This window comes from Prionailurus bengalensis, chromosome B2 (genome assembly GCF_016509475.1).
Source record: "Prionailurus bengalensis isolate Pbe53 chromosome B2, Fcat_Pben_1.1_paternal_pri, whole genome shotgun sequence".
NCBI lineage: Eukaryota > Metazoa > Chordata > Mammalia > Carnivora > Felidae > Prionailurus > Prionailurus bengalensis.
The window spans coordinates 122303997-122324115 of record NC_057349.1 but is presented as its reverse complement, the minus strand read 5'-3'; the positions used below and the strand labels follow the sequence as shown (position 1 = coordinate 122324115).

The 20119-nt window shown below is 37.7% G+C and overlaps 1 protein-coding gene across 9 annotated transcripts in view; it reads left to right on the top strand.

Moving 5' to 3' along the window:
• The window catches only part of AHI1 (Abelson helper integration site 1), a 210805-nt gene that overhangs the window by 35426 nt on the left and 155260 nt on the right, over positions 1–20119 (top strand). For all 9 annotated transcript variants that reach the window (XR_006299149.1, XR_006299147.1, XR_006299148.1 and 6 more), the window contains 5 exons: positions 2349–2534; positions 4131–4283; positions 8672–8804; positions 12939–13062; positions 19642–19871. Coding sequence is in view for 6 of the 9 variants with exons in the window: in XM_043593066.1 (XP_043449001.1) it covers positions 2349–2534; positions 4131–4283; positions 8672–8804; positions 12939–13062; positions 19642–19871 (826 nt within the window). In the remaining 3 variants the exon portion in view is untranslated. The remainder of the gene's footprint in view (positions 1–2348; positions 2535–4130; positions 4284–8671; positions 8805–12938; positions 13063–19641; positions 19872–20119) is intronic.

Below are 20119 nucleotides of genomic sequence, written 5' to 3'. Positions count from 1 at the left end.
CAAATGTATGGAAACAGTGACTAGGAAAAATCCATCTTTGAAAGTAGCATGGATTAAGTTAAAATTTAAATGTGTTAATACATATACCATTGGTTCCAGGAATGTCCTAGGATATTGTAAAATTATGCAGGGGTTCAAATAAACCCAAAGGACCCTTATCCAGATACAAATTCTCAGTTAAAGGTACTTTCAATTCATTTAGCACATATATATTACCATTCTTTTAAATTTAATAAAGCTTTATTTATCCAAGTTCTACTAATAGCAGGATGTTGGCTGGATTGTAGTCATTTACTCATGCTAATCATCATACTAGTGTAAACTAGATTGCCTGGTGGGTATTAAAACAACCTATAGGAAAGTTTGATTTAAAATCTGGGGAATAGTATCTCCTTAAAATATTATTCCCTTATGATAAGCTTAAGACAGGAGTAGGATTTATGAAGGGAGTCTTGAGAGCTTACTATTTAATTACTGAACAACTCTATCACTCTATTGAAACTGTTGTTTACCCCTATATATCATAACATCAACTCTCAGCTTATGACCTCCATTGACTTTACATTCTTCCCTAGAAGGCTAGGGATGAGATGGGCTATATTTTTGTCAGCTCTGTTTCTGTATTGATGCTTCATTCTTGAACAGACTACAATCTGGATTTTGTTTCAGCTAGCATACATCTCCAAATGAATCAGTGACTTCTATTTGCCACGTTATTGAGTGAACACTTTAGGTTTTTTTAATCACACCTATGTGTGTTTGATCCATCACTCTCTCGAACCTCTGTTTTCTTGGTTTCCTTCATTTTCCCTGTACTCATCCTTCAGTTTCCGGCATGGTCTTCCACTTACCTCTTTAATGTCACTCCTACTCATAGTTTCAGCTTTGATCTGCCTTTCTTAGACCCACTTTTCTTGCTTCTGCCTCACATTTCAGACATTTCAACTTGGATGACCCATAAATACCTAGACTCCTACAGTCTGAACATTCTACCTATATTCTTTACCCCTTCTGTATCTGCTACTTCAGTTGATAGTGTTGCCATCAGCCCAGTCTCCCATGTTTACAGCCTCAGAGCCGCACTATTCATTTTGGTAGCCACAAATCACGTGTGGCTCTTAGAATTCAAATTAATTAATTAAAATTAAATATAATTAAAAATTGAGTTCCACAGTTGTGCTAGCCACACTTCAAGTGCTCGATAGCCATAGGTGACTAGTGTACGTTGTATTGAGGACCACAAATGTAGAATAGTCCTATCATCACAGAAAGTTCTGTTGGACAGCACTACCTTTGAGTTTTTCTTGAATCTTCCCTTTTTCTCCTTTCCAAGTTGCAGCAGTCAGGAGCAGCTACTCAGTATATTCCCTGCACCCAGTCCCTGTTCTCTTAGTTTGTCACCTTCATGTTCTGTCTGAACTGCTGCAAAAGTTCCAAACTGTTTCTACTCCTAATTTGTAGAGGACACAACGGCTAACAAAGACATTTTCTGGGGTGCCTGAGTGGCTCCATTGGTTCAGCGTCTGACTCTTGATTTTGGCTCAGGTCATGATCTCAGGGTTCATGAGATTGAGCCCTGTGTTGGGCTCTGCGCTGACAGTGTGGAGCCTGCATGGGATTCTCTCCCCTGCTCAGGTTCTCTATCTCTGTCTGTCTGTCTCTCTCTCTCAAAATAAACAAACTTAAAAAAAAAAAGAAAACAGACATCTTCAACTTAGAGTCATGGTCTGGTAAAAGAGGACCTATTTTGAGTTGGTAAGATTTTTATTTTTCTCATAAGCATCTCCATTTACTTAAGTATAAGTTGTTTTAATAAGTTTTTTTATTGAATAAACTTTTTTAAGAAGGTAGATTAAAATATTTTTTAATGTAATGAATGCCTTTATGTTAATTACTCTTTGAAAATGATTTTGACTTTTTGAAAATTAAAACATTAAAATGTTCCCATTAAAAAACTGATACAAACAAATGGAAAATTTGGTTCTGTGTTCAAATAATACACATTTTAATTTTATCATTGTTATTACAAACAAAGGTGTTTTGATCACCTCCTTTGTGCAAAGTAACATCTGGCACAGTAATGTAAGTGCTTTACCAACAGCCTGAATTTGTACGTGCCAGTCGGCTATCAAGAAAATATGTAAAAAGTTGTTTGGGTTACCTTTTGCTGAGATGATCTGGAATTGTGTTTAACCAATTCAGTATTCTTTGCTTTATATCTCTAAGGAATTTCATCATGCCATATTAATCTTTTTTTTTCTTCAATGAGTTTTTGACTTGCACTATTGCTTTACTGGATATATTTATTTTCAGTGAAAGTAATATTTTATATGAATTTTTATTTTAAGCTTCTCGGAGCCAATGGAAATGTAAACATCAATTCAAAACTTCGTTTGCAGCTGTATTACCCACCTACTAAGCCTCGATACCAATTAAATGTTGTTGAGGTTTTTGAATGGTGGTCAAAACACCCAAGAAATTGGTACCCATCAACATTGTACGTAACTGTAAGAGGACTGAAAGTTCCAGAATGTGTAAGTTAATAGCACTTATAAATATATGTTCTCCATTGTTGAAATTAAATGGTAACATTTTCCATTTGTAGAAAGATAAGGTCTCTAAAATTATTTTAATTGATTTCTGGATTATAAAAGTACTTTCAACAGCTATGTATTAAGCCTATGCTAGCTTATATTTTAAAAGATACTTAAATGGCGGTGCCTGGGTGGCTCAGTCAGTTGAGCATGCAACTCTTGATTTTGGCTGAAGTCATGATCTCAGGGTCATAGGATCAAACCCCACATTGGGCTCTGTGTTGGGTACGGAGCCTGCTTAAGATCCTCTCTCTTCCTCTAGACCTCTCCCTCTTCCCCCTCCCCAGTTTGTGTGCCCTCTCCTGCTCTCTCTCAAAAAAAAAAAAAAAAAAAAAAAAAGACACTTAAACGAATTTTTAGTACTAAATAAAAGTTTCAGTGTTAGGAGAATTTTTAAAAATAATATTCATTTTTAAAAATTAAACATAAAAAATGATATGAAGTAGGAGTTGACCAATATTTTCTGTAAAGGACCAAATAGTTAATATTTTAGACTTTGTAGGTCATATAGTTTTTGTTGGAACTGCTTTTTCTTTGTAGCGTAAAAGTAGGTACATAACACATATGTAGGCAATGCTAACAGATGGGTATGGATGTGTTCCAGTAAAACTTTATTGACCAAAACAGCAAGCTAGATTTGGTCCAGGCATTTGCAGTACCGTGATTTATAGGCACACTTTTCACGATATTATTCAAATAATTAGTAAATGTTTCTGCTGCTGTTTTCCATAGATTAAAACTATGAATGACTTTAGCAAAGAATTGGTTCTAAAACAAAATTTTTGTTTTTGTCTTATTTGCAATGAGACATTTCAGAACAGTTGGATATTTTGTAATTGGTATTGTAAGTTGTGACCACCGGGTTGGTTTGCATTGATTTGAATGGAGTTAAGTCTCTTCTTAAGAAAAGCACAATTTAGGGGCGCCTGGGTGGCGCAGTCGGTTAAGCGTCCGACTTCAGCCAGGTCACGATCTCACGGTCCGTGAGTTCGAGCCCCGCGTCAGGCTCTGGGCTGATGGCTCAGAGCCTGGAGCCTGCTTCCGATTCTGTGTCTCCCTCTCTCTGCCCCTCCCCCGTTCATGCTCTGTCTCTCTCTGTCCCAAAAATAAATAAATGTTGAAAAAAAAAAAAAATTTAAGAAAAGCACAATTTAAAAACTTTAGGTCTTTAGGGTATCAGTTTTGTCATATTAAGGGGAGAGATACCATTGTATATCAGAGCTGTGAAATAACATCTGGTAGGTGTTGGTGAAGATGCAAAAACAAAGGGATAGAATTATTAAAACCATTTCATGCAACCATCGGAATTGTTTTTTTCCTCCCAACTTCTAGGCTTTTTGGTTTTATAGAACTACAATTTCAAGCTCCTTTCATCTTATTTAGAATAATGTACATAAAAGTAGAATGTTTTTCTGAATTACATTTTGAAAACATTTCCATATTGTTTGTTTCAATATTTAAAAAACCCTGTGTGCTAGAAGAGAGAAAAAGATTAAATCAATACTTAACATTTTCTCAACTTCTATACATATTTAGATAAAGCCATCTTACCATTCTGTGGTGGCTCTTCAGGAGGAAAAAGGTAAACCAGTGCACTGTGAACGACACCACGAGGCCAGTTCATTAGATGCAGAACCTGGACTAGAAGATTCCAAGGAAGTGGTGAAGTGGAAACGACTACCTGGGCAGGTGAAGTGTTGGATTATTCTTGATTCATTTAGAGGTGTCCTTACTTTAAAAGCTCCAACAGTTCTGAGGGTAACTAGCTTGCTACTTAAAACTCTCAGATTATCCCTGTTTTTTTTTTACCACAATCTTGTCTTTTCATTAATTCACTTGGCAACTAATAATAGAGAGTGCATATCATGTGCTTTATGAAAGCACTATCTTGGGGCGCCTGGGTGGCTTGGTTAAGGATCCAGCTTCAGCTCAGGTCATGATATCACTGTGAGTTCCAGCCCCAGGTCCGGCTCCCTGCTGTCAGCACGGAGCCTGCTTCAGATCTTCTGTTCCCCCTTCTCTCTGTCCTTCCCCCTGCTCCCGCTCATGCTCTCTCTCTCAAAAATAAATAAAAGCATTAAAAAAAAAATAAAAATAAAAGCACTATCTTAGGTTCTTTGTTAGGGACCTGGGTTTTTTCTGTCAGTTGGCTGGAGCTGTGATAAAGAAATACCACAGACTGGGGGGGCTTAAACAGCATAAGCTTACCTCCTCATAGTTCTGGAGGCTAAAGTCCCAGGGTTAAGGGTTGGTTTACTCTGAGGCCTTTCTCCTTGGCTGGCAAATGGCTGCCATCTTGCTGCTTTTTCATGGTCTTTTCTCTGTGTGTGTTCATCCATGGTGTCTTTTCTTCTTGTGAGGACAGTAGTCTTAGTAGTTTAGGACCCCACCCTAAGAAAAACAAACAAAACCTTATTTTAATGTAATCAATTCTTTAGAGATTTTTATCTCCAAATATTATTATTAGAATAGAAATATTCTGAGTTACTAGAGTTAGGGTTTCAACTATGAATTTTGGGAGACACAGTTCAACCCATAACAGCAATAAAACAACAGATTTCTGATGTTTATAAGAAGTAAATCTCATAATGGGTTTTCTTAGTAAAATGGATTTTATTAAAAAATGGATTTTTTAATGGGTTCATGAGATTTATTTTTTTAATTCCCAGCTTCTTCCTGAATCATATTTTGATGGAGATATATATACATGTATATTTTTCTACCACAAGTTGAGTAGTATTTAAGCTTTTATTAATGTTTTCCTTTCTGGTTAGCATATTTTACAGTAGCAAGAAACATTGTTGATACAGTTTTGCAGATCTCTTATTTCCACAAAGAGTGGAGTGGTTCATTTTGTACATCTGAAACATTGCTAGGTGCAGTTTATCCAAAATCTTAATTTATCCAAATATTCAGTATATACATAAGAATAATTACCTTCATAGACTTTTTTACTTTCTGTATTTTGCATCACATTTGACTTTCTTTTTGAGTCCCATTTCACAGATACATCTTAAAGTCATTTTAAAATACTTTGAATATGGAACAAGTGGGTGGTCAGTCAGTTGAGTATCTGTCTCTTGATTTTGGCTCAGGTCATGATCCCAGAGTCATGGGGTTGAGCCCCATACCAGGCTCCACACTGAATGTAGAGCCTGCTTAAGATGATTCTCTCTCTCTCTCTCTCTCTCTCTCTCTCTCCCTCTCCCTCTCCCTCCCCCTCTCCCTCTCCCTCTCCCTCTCTACCCCCCCCCCCGCCCCCTCCCTGGTTCACACTCTCTCTATAAAATAAAAAAAAAATAATAAAATACTTTGAACATAATAATAATGATAGAGTAACATTAGACTGTGCCCTTGGAGACCTTCAACATTCGTTGGGGAAGCAGGAGACAGTTGCCGTGTTGTTTGCTGTCAGGTGTACTGCAGACAAGTCTTGAGGAAAGGCAGTTCTGATGATAATTGCAGAGTGCGATTTGGGAACTGCTGGAAGTCCTGAGACCCTTTCAGGGCGTCTACAAAGTCACCTAATTTTCATAATAGAATTGTAATGATTCTGATTACTTCATAATGATTTAGTTTATCTTCTTCACTTTTGTTCTCCTTTAAGTATACACTGGAGTTTTCCAGAGACTAAGTGATACATGATAGCACAAGAGAGTGACAGCAGAAGCAATTATGAACATTTGGCTGTCTTTTATTAAGCAAGATATTAAAGAGTTTTTCAAAAGTGTGGAACAATTCATTTTATGTAGTTATTTTTCATAAAAGACTAACATCTTTATGTTGACCTTTAATAGGTTAGCTATTTGTTATATTTTTCAACGAATTAAGAAATGTTCTTTAAATTTCTCAATTGTAATTTCTAATATGATAAATATGGTTATATCCACATAGAAGTTTTTTGGGGTCTTCCAAATTCTTTTAAGACTCTGAAGCCATCCTGAAACTAAAACAATTTGAGAATTGCAGATATGAAGAAGGTGAGCTGGAGTGGTGGAAGAAGGGTTCATTCCACAGGTTGGGGGAGCTTGAAATAGACTTTAAAGGCAGCCAAGTTAGGGGTGGGTGAAGAGGGACAGGGAAGGGTGTTTCAATATGGGGGCAAAGTTGTAAATAAATGGGAATGGACCTCTTGTATTCAGGCACTCAGAAATTTGGCAGGCTGGATTGGGCACCTGGGTTGCTCAGTAGGTTAAGCATGTGACTCTTGATTTCTGCTCAGGTCATAATCTCGCAGTTCGTGGGTTTGAGCCCCACATCGGGCTCTGTGCTGACCAGAGCCTGCTTGGGCATCTCTCTCTCCCTGTCTCTCTGCCCTTCCCCTGTGCTCTTCTCTTCCTCTCTCAAAATACGTAAATAAACATTTTTTTTTAAAAAATGGCTGGCTGGAAACCACAGTTTGCATAAGAGATAAAGTGGTATGATTGATTGGGCCCACGATGTAGAGTATCACTAATGGTAGCCCAATACTTGACTGTGTGGGATGTGAGAAGTAATGGAAAGTTTTTGGGTAGGAGAAAAGTATGGTAGTACTTCATAACCCATATTTTAGAACAAATTAATTCTGGCATAGCATGTTGGAGATCTTGAGGTAGGATACATCAGAATGAGAGAGACCCACTACAAGGCAGTTGTAGTCATTAATGTGTGAGGGGAAAAGGGTCTAACCTTGGGATAATGGTAACAAAAAGGAAAAATATGGGATGAATACAAGAGAAAGATAGAACAAAAACGAGCATAATTTAATGACTGACAGGGAAGAAGGGAGAAGAGTCAAAGATGTGGAAGAGCTTTATTATCAATTGTTCATTGAGCGCCTCTCTAGTACAGTGCCAAACCCTGGTCATACGAAGAAAATTGTAGTAGCTTCAGTGATTTTACTTTGGTGGTGTGGCAGTTTTCCTCAGCCGCATCTACTGCCGGCAGCAAGTGCTTATAAAACCTCCTGATTTTTCCTTCAATTTTTATCCTCTTTTTATCACCCCTCCTTTTCTAAAATGTGTGGATGGAGAATGGAGGGCAAAGATGGGTAGCATGGTGTCCGCTACCTTGTTGACACCTAAGAAATGTCTGTTGAACATTCCACTTTCCTAGTAGCTGCTTATGATGCTGCCTGCTAATAATGCTGCTGAATCTTGGTGCTACTTGTGATGCACCTGGTACCTGTCCAGAAGGCAGACTCTTGAGCTAATAGTCTTTGACTAGGCCCAGCAAGTTGCACTTGACCCTCTGAATAATCCTTATTAACTGTATGTAGAAATAATGGTTACTTACAGGGTGCTGTGATGAACATATTAAAAGACATTTGTGAGGTAGTACCACATTTGTAGCATATAGTAAGGGTCCAATATATATTTAATTGAACTTGCAGAATAACAAGAACTAAGGCTCACGAAAGTTTGGAAGAAGTAGAATTAGGACAAATAAAAGTAGTATTTTCTACAGTAGATATTATACATGGAAAGTTTTGGGTTCGTCTGGTAATTCATAAAAATTAACGAAGAAATTTTAATAAAATTAATGAAGAAACCAAGAAGAGGTGATTGATTACTTTGAAAGTACCTTTTGGAAGGCAGCCACAAATGATGATGATTTTAAGAGAGAAAAAGAGAGAAAATGAGCATTCATACATTCTGGGCTTAAGCTAGACCCTGTAGGGCATTTATGGTCTCAGAATTAGTTGTGGTTCAGCAAATATCACTTATTAGGTGTCATGGAATAAAGATCTGATATGACATTTTTTTGTGCATGGCTATATCTTTTGTGCAGTAGTGACAACTTTAGAGTACCAGATAATGGCATTATTGCTTCGTAGTTTAGGTGAATTAAAAAGTGCTAGCACTCAATTTATTGAGTATAAATTGACTTTATTTTATGGAGAACTGATTCCCTCTTTAGGAAGTAAAATAATTTACTATAGTTTTCCATCGTTGTGTTTACTTGCTTTTCTCTTTCTCTGCATCACAGTAGAGGGACTTAAAAAAAAAAAAAAAAAAGCTCTACCATTTAGTAATTGAATCAACAACTAGCCTTCATATTTTAATGTTTCTTATTTTTCTTAATATATGTTTTCTTAGGCTTGCCGTATTCCAAACAAGCACCTCTTCTCACTAAATGCAGGAGAACGAGGATGTTTTTGTCTTGCTTTCTCTCACAACGGAAGAATATTAGCAGCAGCCTGTGCTAGCAGGGACGGATATCCGATTATTTGTGAGTAATAATTCTGCCTGTTTAATCTGATCGAAGTCTATGTGGAGGACATTGTTTGGTTTTTAAAATTCATTGAAATCTTAATTTGAGAAATCCTCCAGTTTTTTAACAATAATTTTACAGCTTTCTATAAAATTTATGTTCAGGAGTAGAAAGAGAATGACCAAATGAAGGATGGTAAGTTTACTTTTAAAACATGCAGGAGGATTTTTGTAAGCATTTTCTATTTTAAAATAGAAATTTAGAAATGTGCAGGCATTAATAAATCTCATGAGGAATTCTAGTCCATTATGGTCAGTTGGTAACAGTGATAATTTAAATTATGAAAGCCTTTGAATTTCATATGCATTAGAAGGGTTACATCTGGCTCAGGAGTATCTAGAGAACGACTTCTCATTATGTTAGAGAAGTCAGCAGTGGCCCAAAACCCACTCTCAAATTGCTTCTAAAAAAATATAGAAAACCTTGTTGGGGTGCCTGAATAGCTCAGTCAGTTAAGCCTCCAACACTTGATTTTTGCTTAGGTCACGATCTTAGGGTTCATGAGTTCGAGCCCTATGTTGGGCTCTGCGCGGACAGTGAAGAGCCTGCTTGGGATTCCCTCTTCCTTTTTTCTGGAGGTGCATGCTTGTGTTCATGCACTGTCTCTATCCCTCAAAAACAAACATTTAAAAAATATAGAGAAAACCATATTAAAATTTTCTGTAACAGTAGAGATCTTTTTTTTTTTTTTTTTTTTAATTTATTTTTGGGACAGAGAGAGACAGAGCATGAACGGGGGACGGGCAGAGAGAGAGGGAGACACAGAATCGGAAACAGGCTCCAGGCTCCGAGCCATCAGCCCAGAGCCTGACGCGGGGCTCGAACTCACGGACCGCGAGATCGTGACCTGGCTGAAGTCGGACGCTTAACCGACTGCGCCACCCAGGCGCCCCAGTAGAGATCTTTTTTAAGTGAGCATCTCTTCTAGACTTAAAGGCATTAAGTACTTTCCCTTACTTTTTTTTTCCTTTTTAAATACTTATTTTTGAGAGAGACAGAGGGAGTGAGGGAGGGGCAGAGAGGGAGAGAGAGAATTCCAAGCAGGCTCCACATATCAGCAGAGACCCAGGTGGGGCTTGAACCCATGGACTACGAGATCATGACTGAGCCAAAATCAAGAGTTGATGCTTAACCAGCTGAGCCACCAGGTGCCCCTACTTTGCCTTATTTCTTGCATAATTATGAAAACCAGCTTCCTCAGCAGGAAGTAACCCACTCCCTATGGGCATCTGCCCAAAGCACTAGGTAGTGTTGAACTTCCCTCAGTCTGACACAGTTTATTTCTTAGCAGATTTATTCTTTCAGCAGGGACTTCTAATTGGCTTGATTAACATTTTTTAAATAAACATTAAATGTTAAATAAATCAAATAAATATTTTTTTCATGAAATGTTAGTTTAAAAAAAACAGATTTTTTTGGTGTAGTTTTATTATACCCATGCTATTTTAAAAATTCATCAAAACCTATTCATGAAGGAGAAAAGATTCTTAAGAAACATACTCCAGGGGCGCCTGGGTGGCTCGGTCGGTTAAGCGTCCGACTTCGGCTCAGGTCATGATCTCACGGTCCGTGAGTTCAAACCCCGCGTCGGGCTCTGTGCTGGCCGGTCAGAGCCTGGAGCCTGTTTCAGATTCTGTGTCTCCCTCTCTCTCTGCCCTTCCCCTGTTCATGCTCTGTCTCTCTCTGTCTCAAAAATAAATAAATGTTAAAAAAAAAATTAAAAAAAAAAGAAACATACTCCAGAGTGTTAATAGTGATTTATTTCTTTTGGGCAGTGAAGGAATTATTTTCATTCTTATTTATGTTTTCAACATTTCAGTGACAAATGTTACTTTATGCTTAAAAACAACTTGTGCAAAATGCTATATAAATTTAGACGTACTTATTGCTTAAGTCTCAGAAAACAGAAGAAGAATTTGGTCTTTGGTTTTTGTTTGGTTATGATGTGTCTGCTTAAAATTTATTTAGCTTGTTAGATGTGTGGATTAATGTCTTCACAAAATTGGGAAGTTTTCAGTCTTTCTTTCTTCACATTGTTCTGTCTGTTCCTTTCTATCTTTTCTCTTCTGAGACTCGTCATCTCTTTGTTGGTACACTTGGTGGTGTCCCACAGGTCCCTGCAGCTTTATTCTTTTATCTTCATTCTTTTTCTCTCTTTTCCTCAGACAGCATAATCTCAAATGACCTGTCTTCAAGTTTGTTGATTTTTCTGCCAGTTCAGATTTGTTATTGAGCCCCTCTAGTGAATTGTTTATTTCCATTATTGTATTTTTCAACTCTAGAATTTTGGGGGTTTTTTATATATAATTTCTGTCCCTTTGTTGGTATTTTTTTGGTGAGAATTATTCCTAATTTTTAGGGATAGTTTTCTTGATATCTTTGAGTATATTTGTAAAAGTGGGCTTAGTCTTTGTCTAGAAATACCAACATCTTGGCTTCCTCTTAGTTTCTGTGGACTGCCTCATTTCTTTGTATGGCCATAGTTGACTGCTTGGTTTTTCATGTCTCCCTAATTTTGTGTTGAGAAGTAGATACTATTACAGTGTGGCTGTTCAGGAAATCAGATTCCTTTCCTTCCCCCTCCTCTCTACCCACCCACCCAGGATTTGTTGTTGTCTCTGAAGTCTCTGCTCACTTCACTTGGTGGTCAGCCACGGTTAGAGATTTTTAAATGTCTTGACTGAGCAGATCACGCAGCCTTTGCCAAGGGGATCTGTGTGTGCATTGGGATGTACTCTTAACATGTTGTGGTAGGCAGTTTGCAACTCTGCCATAGCCTTCACTTTATGTTTGCACAGAGCCTCCTGAGGTCAGCCAGAGTGAGAGAGGGCCTAGAGTCTTTCACTCACATGTACATGTCCTGCTAGATTCCCAGGAGTTTGTTGAAGTCCACTATGGACATCTCATTCTCAGTGTTTTCCTTTTAAGTTTTTTGCTCAGCCTCTTCTTAGCCTCAGTTGGCATCACTGCCTCAGACAGCTATGCCACTGATTATTTCAGCGCGTACCCTAGGGTTAGGGCTGTTCACACAGAGCATGCTCTGAGCCCAGTTAAATAAAGCCAAGCCCTGAGAATGGAGACTTTCAGGGAACTGCTAGACTTTGTTAATAGTAGTTAAGTCTTGGGGATGGGGATTTGGGGGAGCTTCATACCTCTTCTGCCCCATCCTGTGGCTGCTATGCTGCTGGCTTTAAGTTGTGAGGCTACTGATTTTTAAAGCTCCTTTGGAGCTTGGGGGAAGAGAATGGGAACACGGCAAGTTAAAACACCACGAAGCTCAGGTTCTTACCAAGATTCAGCTGTTTTTCTTAAATAAATGCTCCTCATATTGTTGCAAACCTTTGTTTAATTTCTAGAGTTCTGAAAAAGTTAATTTGGATAATTTTGGCAGTGTTCTCTTTGTTTTTATCAGGGAGCAGATATTCGGAAGTCCTTCTGTTGCTATTCCGGAAGTAATTCTGTTCTGCTTAGTATTTTAAAGGGGATTTGGTTTTACCACTAGGTGGAAGTAGAGACTTGCACACTTTATTGTTCTAAATTCAGTCATTGTCTTGGAAGATTTTATTGTGAACCTAACTTACAGGAAAACCACAATGCCTTTTAATCAGATTGGATCTTTGTTAATTCTCTTACTAAATCATTTTAGTATTAGAAATTTTTTCTGACAGCACAGTTCACATTTTTTCTTCAAATAATTAAAATTCTGTTGGAATTTAATTTTCAGTAAACTAATGCTTTATTCATGAAAGCCCAAATTATAGAATCTTTGGAGTTGCAATTTAAATGTTATTTATTATTTGATTAATGATTGTCAAAGATTATTAGAAAAATTGCTTTGAAGTGATGAGAATAAATGCTAATTGGAGCATATTGTAAAATTTGTATGTGGAAATTCTTGTGTGTAAAGGAAATGAAAAACTGTTTTTAAGTAGACTTTGAAATTTTTTATGCTAAAATATCTTTGGTGATAATATTCTTGGAGGCAGTGCTTACCTTATGTACATACAGATTATCATAAACTATGTATTTATGTATTACTGGATTGAGAGTCTCTGTCATGGAAACCTACTAATTTTTGAATATTTTCATTAGTATACGAAATTCCTTCTGGACGTTTCATGAGAGAATTGTGTGGCCACCTCAATATTATTTATGATCTTTGCTGGTCACATGACGATCGCTATATCCTTACTGCCTCATCTGATGGCACCGCCAGGTTAGTATCCTTGAGAAGTACTTCTTCTGTACGTTGCTTGCCGTCAAGAAAAGTAACTAATGCATCAGTTATGTTTGGATGATCAAGCGACTATCAGAGATGCATCCTACAGACTGATTAGATGAGTCGTAGTGCAAAATTTTTTTCCTGAAGATGTTTTTGTTAGGTGTATTAGGTAATGTATAATACTTTTGGTCTCAGTGTCTTTCAGTGATCATTATATACACTGTTTGATTAATACTTTGACATAAGGTTATTAAACAATTGATCTTTTCCCCAAAATATAAGCCCTTAATGGTAGGGGTCTGTCTTCACTGTTAGCTATATGCAGGGGCCAGGCCACAGTGCTGCACTATACGTGGTACAGGGCCAGTAAGGTTTCCTCTGCTCTCCAAAAGTATGGCATTTCTATGAAATTTTTCCTAGGACAAAAATGGCATAAAATGAAGAAGTAATTACTGTTAATGTATATGGAAAAGTTTTTGAGTGTTCCCAGACCTAAAAATAGCCTCTTGGACTTTTCTGATACCAAAGGACATGTCTTGCTGATGGATGCACACAATAAACTGGGATAAAGCGGAGATGCTCACAGATACAGTTCAGAGCTAGAGCAGCTCAATGTGGAGATGCTGAGTGTGGTTTCCAGGGAAGAGCTTGACGGTGCTACTCGCTGCTTGGGGTGTGTGCTGCCTCTGTAAGGGCTCACTGCAAAACGGATGCTGAACCCTAGTTTTGCTTTTCTCCTTTTTTCATCAAAGCAAAAATTCTCTTCAGCTGTCTTTGGGTTAGTGAAAACAAACCAAAAAGTACTAACACAGGTCTTAGGCAAAAGCAAAGTGGTATAATGCAGACTTTGGAAAAGCAGGGGATACTTGTGAGTGAATATGCACCTCATGTTCTAAGAGTTTTCTAGATTGTCAGTATTTGCATTTTTCAGAATGTCAGTCATGAAATAACCTAACCCCTTCCAACCTAGTAAGTATCACAGTAGCATTTTTAAAAACTACTTTGTGAAGTGCCATTGACACTGTTTTAGCTGCTTGCTCTACCTTGCATGTAATATAAATGTATTATTAGGCAGCTTTTCAGAATGCCTTTATAGATATCATTTAATTTGATTCCAACAAATGTAGGTGGGTGCACATAAACATTTATTATTTCTTTTTTTTTTTTTTCCATTCTCAGAACTTTATTTAAGATTAGAGTTGAGCAGTTTGGCCTTTTCTTTGGAATTGCAATGCACTTTCCAAACACCCTTCATTTTAATGGGACTCTGGCTGATAATCACTGAGGTTCTTTTTTTTTTTTTTTTTTTGCTGTTTTTTTTTTTTAATTTTATTTTTTATTTTTTAAAATTTACGTCCAAGTTAGTTAGCATATAGTGCAACAATGATTTCAGGAGTAGATTCCTTAGTGCCCCTTACCCATTTAGCCCATCCTCCCTCCCACAACCCCTCCAGTAACCCTCAGTTTGTTCTCCATATTTATGAGTCTCTTCTATTCTGTCCCCCTCCCTGTTTTTATATTATTTTTGTTTCCTTCCGTTATGTTCATCTGTTTTGTCTCTTAAAGTCCTCATATGAGTGAAGTCATATGATTTTTGTCTTTCTCTGACTAACTTCACTTAGCATAATACCCTCCAGTTCCATTGACATAGTTGCAAATGGCAAGATTTCATTCTTTTTGATTGCCAAGTAATACTCCATTTTGTATATATACCACATCTTCTTTATCCATGCATCCATCGGTGGACATTTGGGCTCTTTCCATACTTTGGCTATTGTTGATAATGCTGCTATAAACATGGGGGTGCATATGTCCCTTTGAAACAACACACCTGTATCCTGTGGATAAATGCCTAGCAGTGCAATTGCTGGGTCGTAGGGTAGTTCTATTTTTTGTTTTTTGAGGAACCTCCATACTGTTTTCCAGAATGGCTGCACCAGCTTGCATTCCCAACACTTACTGTTTCTATACCCTAAGAAGCTGATACTTGGAGCAGTTTGCGATCCCCTCTGACTTCACTCTTCTGCTTCCTGCTTTTCTAACACACTTTGTAGCAGATACTCCTTGCGTCTGGATCCCTTCTTTTACTAGTCTTATCAGCTTCCTTGTTAATATAAGATGTCTAATTGATTAAGATGTTATCATTACCGTTTACTTTATATTTAAATGCAAAAGATAGTAATTGGTGAGCATTGATTTCCTTCCCTGTGTAGCTGGGAACCTGCTATGCGTCCCTCCTTACGTTATCCTCCACAACCTGTGGTCTGCTTGTTTTCTCGGCATAGCCATTCTGTCTGATGCCAGGTTGTACTAGAGAACAGTTTATAACCCTGCCAGGCCTGACTGGATTTGTAAGTCTTAAAATCACTTGAGCTCTCATCTCAGCTGCACAATCCTTTTCCTTATCAAAATTCAGCTGTTTCCCCTCATTTCTCTGGCAGCATATCCAGGCCTCACGGCACTTCAGGTTCTGTACACTGAGTCACATCTTCCCACTTTCATTAGCTGAATGCCTTCAGCTTACAGTGAAATGAAGCCAGACACGCACTTCCTGTATTTCCCTCTGGTTTTCCACCCAGTGTCTGTCAGTGTACCCATCTTTATCTCTGTCTGCTGCCTTAACAAAAATGTGAATAAAGACACTTTTTCCGGCCACTCTTTGATCTATGCTTTTAATCTCAGTCCTTCAGTCTGCAGCTCTGTTTCCTACCTCTTGTCTCTTCACTATCTTCCTGTCTATTGACTTTGTCCTGTCATCCTAAAAATACGTTCACATCTTCTTATCTTAAGAAATCTTTTTCTCAACTCTTTCTCCTTTCCAGACTACCACATTATTTTTCTTTCTACACCATCAAGGGCATTCTATGCACGTTGTCTTTACTTCAACCCAGTTAGTCTGGCTTTCACTCCCATTCTGCTAGATAAACCTTCTTCAAGAGGTCAGCAGTCACTTGCTGATTTTCAGATCCCAGGGCCAGTTTTGGTCCTTATCCTGTTTGCTTTCACTGCAGTACTTAATTATTGACGAGTCTTCAAATATTCTCAGTTAATGGTTTCCTTGACAACCTCTTCTGTTTCCTTTTTATTGTGACTCTGGCCAGTTCTCATTCCCTGCCTCCTGTTCCTCCTCCTCTGCCTGTTCTCTGTAGATGTTTTTTCCTGGGATCCTCTTCTTGTCATCTTCCCTGGTTTGGGGTGCTCGACCTGGTCTCTCTCGTCTTTCCCGGCTTGGAGTCTCAGTCATAGGCAGTGACTTCTAGCGCCCACCTTTTTCTGAATTGCACTTTCTGTTACACACTTCTGTCTGGACTGTCCCGTGGCACCTCAGATCAGACTTGCTGATAATCACAAAACTTTGCTTTCCTCTTTTAGTCCTCTTGTGGATTTTTTAATGGCATCCTTATCCACCTTGTCTCCTGAGCCAGGAACCCAGGGAGCCCTCATTTCTTTTTTTTACTTCCCACCATTCCTCCCCGCATCCAAGCAGCGCCACGGTCTGTCGGTTCACCCTTCTAAAAGGCTCACCATTCTGTCACACTCTTTCTGTCCTCACTGGTGTTACCTTCATTCAGGCCCTTGCTATCTGCTCTTAAACTATTGGTGCTGAACTTTCCCACTGTTCAGTCTTTTGTTCCTCCATCTTTCCAAAACCATCTTTCATAATGCCTTGATTTTCAGAAGTCTTTGATTACCACCACCCTTTTGAAAATGTTCCAGTTCCCGGGGCGCCTGGGTGGCTCAGTTGGTTGGACATCCAATTCTTGATTTCGGCTCAGGTCAGGTAGGTGGGATCGAGCCCCATGTCAGTCTCTGTACTGACAGCATGGAACCTGCTTGGGGTTCTCTCTCTCCCTCTCTCTCTGCCCCTCCCCTGCTCACATGAGGACATGCGAACACATTTTAAAAATTGTAAAAGAAAAAGAAAAGAAAGAAAGAAAGAAAGAAAGAAAGAAAGAAAGAAAGAAAGAATGTTCCAGTTCCTTAGCATGGCATAACAAGCATGTTTCTCATTGACCCTACACCCTTGTCCTGTGCACTTGCTATTCCCTCGGCCTCACCCACACAGTCTTTTGAAATGCCCTTAGTATCTTACCCTCTTTGAAATCCCCGTGCCCTGTAGCCTTGCCTCCTCTTCCTGTGCTTAAATGCCCTTTTCCTAGCCTTCCTGCCCAACTCAGTGACTCAGCAAACATTTAAGTGCCTTTTATGAGCCACCATGGGCTCATAGTCATCATTTAAAACTCAGCTCAGATTTAACCATTTCTTGAAGACTCTTGGATTTTTCCACACAGCACATAATATGTTGCAGTACAGTATACTTTTTTCTTTTTGTAGCTTTGAAATTTATACTGATTGAGAGCTCTCAGCATCATAAAAATATTAATGTGTAAGATTAACTGAGTGAAGAGAGAAACATTGTGACTAGAACCAAAAAGAGTGAGGTTCTTGAAAGGGGTAAGGACTACTAAAAATGAATAAGCTAATGCCAAAAGGAAGAGAATTAGAGTTGCTAATACCAAGAGTGGCAGAGGGATGAGTTTCTCTGGCTGTTTCTTCCATCTTCCTGGGGATCCACACCACATGTTAGTGTCTCCTGAGTATAACTGTTTCCCACTGGATAGCTCTCTGCCATGTAAGTTTAGCCAAAATCTTTAGCTGTCATCCAGATAATTTGTATTTTTCTCTAACCGGCAACTCCTAAAATAATCCAGTTTTTCCCATGTGTAATGGCTCCAGTTAGGCACATAGGTCCCTATGCCACCCTTAATCCCACATACTGTTTAACTTCATGTTTTTTCTTACCCAGCTGTAATAATTTTTTTTGTGCGCTCATCTAGTCATTACAAGTTGAGTATCTCCTTGTTCTTTGTGATTAGACTATTTTTTCCCCCAGACTCATTAATATGTTTCTTTTGTTCTTGGATTCAACCATTGCTTGCTTGATGAAAGCCATCATTCACACCAGTTAGGTCTTCACATAAAAAGCTTCATTTTTATTTTAAAATGCTGTGTCTGGATTTTTTTTTAATTTTTTTAAACATTTATTTATTTTGAGAGACAGAGCAGGAGCAGGGAAGGGGCAGGGAGAGAGAGGGAGACACAGAATCCGAAGCAGGCTCCAGGCTCTGAGCTGTCAGCACTGAGCCAGATGTAGGGCTCGAACCCGTGAACTGTGAGATCATGACCTAAGCCAAAGTCAGACGCTTAACCGACTGAGCCACCCAAGTGCCCCCAAAAATGCTGTGTCTGTTTTAATTGAGCTGTTTTTAAGGTATGATTGCTTCATTTCTATCCGCTATATAGTATTTCAGATTATACCACTGAGATTTTTTAGCAAGCAACTGAAGTTTTCATCTTTTAAACAATCTTCACAATATTAATCACAAATTAATGATTTTGTTCTTTAAGTACTCTATTTCATGCAGCATGCATTCATTGAAAGTATTGCTATGGTAAGAATGTTTATGCAGTGACATACATGCTTTATTTTTACTTGAAAACATGTTCTTTCACTTCCTTCATCATTAGTTTGGATTCTTAGTAATTGAAGATCATATCCTGTATTTGAAGCAGCTGCTGAGAAAATGCATAGAATGTTATTCTTAAATGGCAACCATATTTTTTCTTTCTTCGATAAATTTGAAAAGGACTTAATTTGCTTTAGTTCTTAGGTAGTAATTAAAAGAATGAACTGTAAATCCCCTCATTAAAAAATTAATATATTTTTCTAATTCTAGCAATTTAATCAAGTTAAAAAAAAACAGTGTTCTACACTCATTTAGTAGCTGTCTGTTGTTAGATTTTTCCAATTTTTACACATTGACTAGAATTGCAGAGTTTCTGACATAGCAATTTTAACGCTTGAGATTTACTCTTTTGTCAAGACTGTAGCAGTGACAGTAACACTGCTTTTTAAAAATTGTCCATTATTTAGAGGAAGAGCTAACGAGAGTGTTGAACATAAGTTGATTATTTAATGTAAGGTAGTCTGTTTTCTATCAAAAATCATAATTATTTTAATCTTATGCAAGTATTCATACAGTTATTTCATTATGGCTTTTAAGTCTTTGAGATCATGTTCTTTATCTATGCTATGAAATTACATATATAAGTTTAATGGAGTATCCTGTTCTCTAACCTCTACAGTGAGCACTTTGCAAAAGCAATATACACAACCTAAGTGGGGGATAATTAAAGCTCTCCCTAGATTTTATTTTTTGTGTGTAGTGTACTAAATGCAGTATTTTACCAACTATACAGTGTGTATTTAATGACAAAAGTAGGTATGTTTAAGAAAAACAGACCTATCCAAATATAATTTTTCATTTTACAGTATAGTTACAATTAGTAGACAAATTAACATGGTTCATAATAACTAAGAAATAGCTTTGTCAAAATGTAAAGAACCCCAGCCATCAAATCTTTGGTCATATTATTTTTGATTATTAGGAAATTTAGTTTACCATTGGTTGTTATCATTGCTTACTTGAGACCCATTGGCTGTGTTTTTAGAGAAAGTTTTAGAAACTTGTGCATTTCAGAAGCAATATATAACTTTTTATCCTTTTCCAGGATCTGGAAAAATGAAATAAATAGTACCAGTACTTTCAGAGTTTTGCCTCATCCTTCTTTTGTTTACACGGCTAAATTCCATCCCGCTGTGAAAGAGGTGGTGGTTACAGGGTGCTATGATTCCGTGATACGGATATGGAAAGTTGATATGAGAGAGGATCCTGCCGTATTGATCCGACAGTTTGACACACACAGGAGTTTCATCAACTCTCTCTGTTTTGATGTTGAAGGTATGTCACAATATATTCCAAATGAAAGATAGTTGCATGAAGAATTTTTTTTAATTTTATTTCACCAAGATAATTTTTTAAGTTTGAGAGGGATTTTGTGTATTGATAATTGTACATATTTGTATATATGTGTATTTTGCAGATCATATGGTAGATGTAGGCACAGATTTAGCACTGAGGGAGTTTTGTTTGTAATTTTAAGTTCATTAAATTCCTAAACATTTATATTCAACTAATCTTTACTGTGA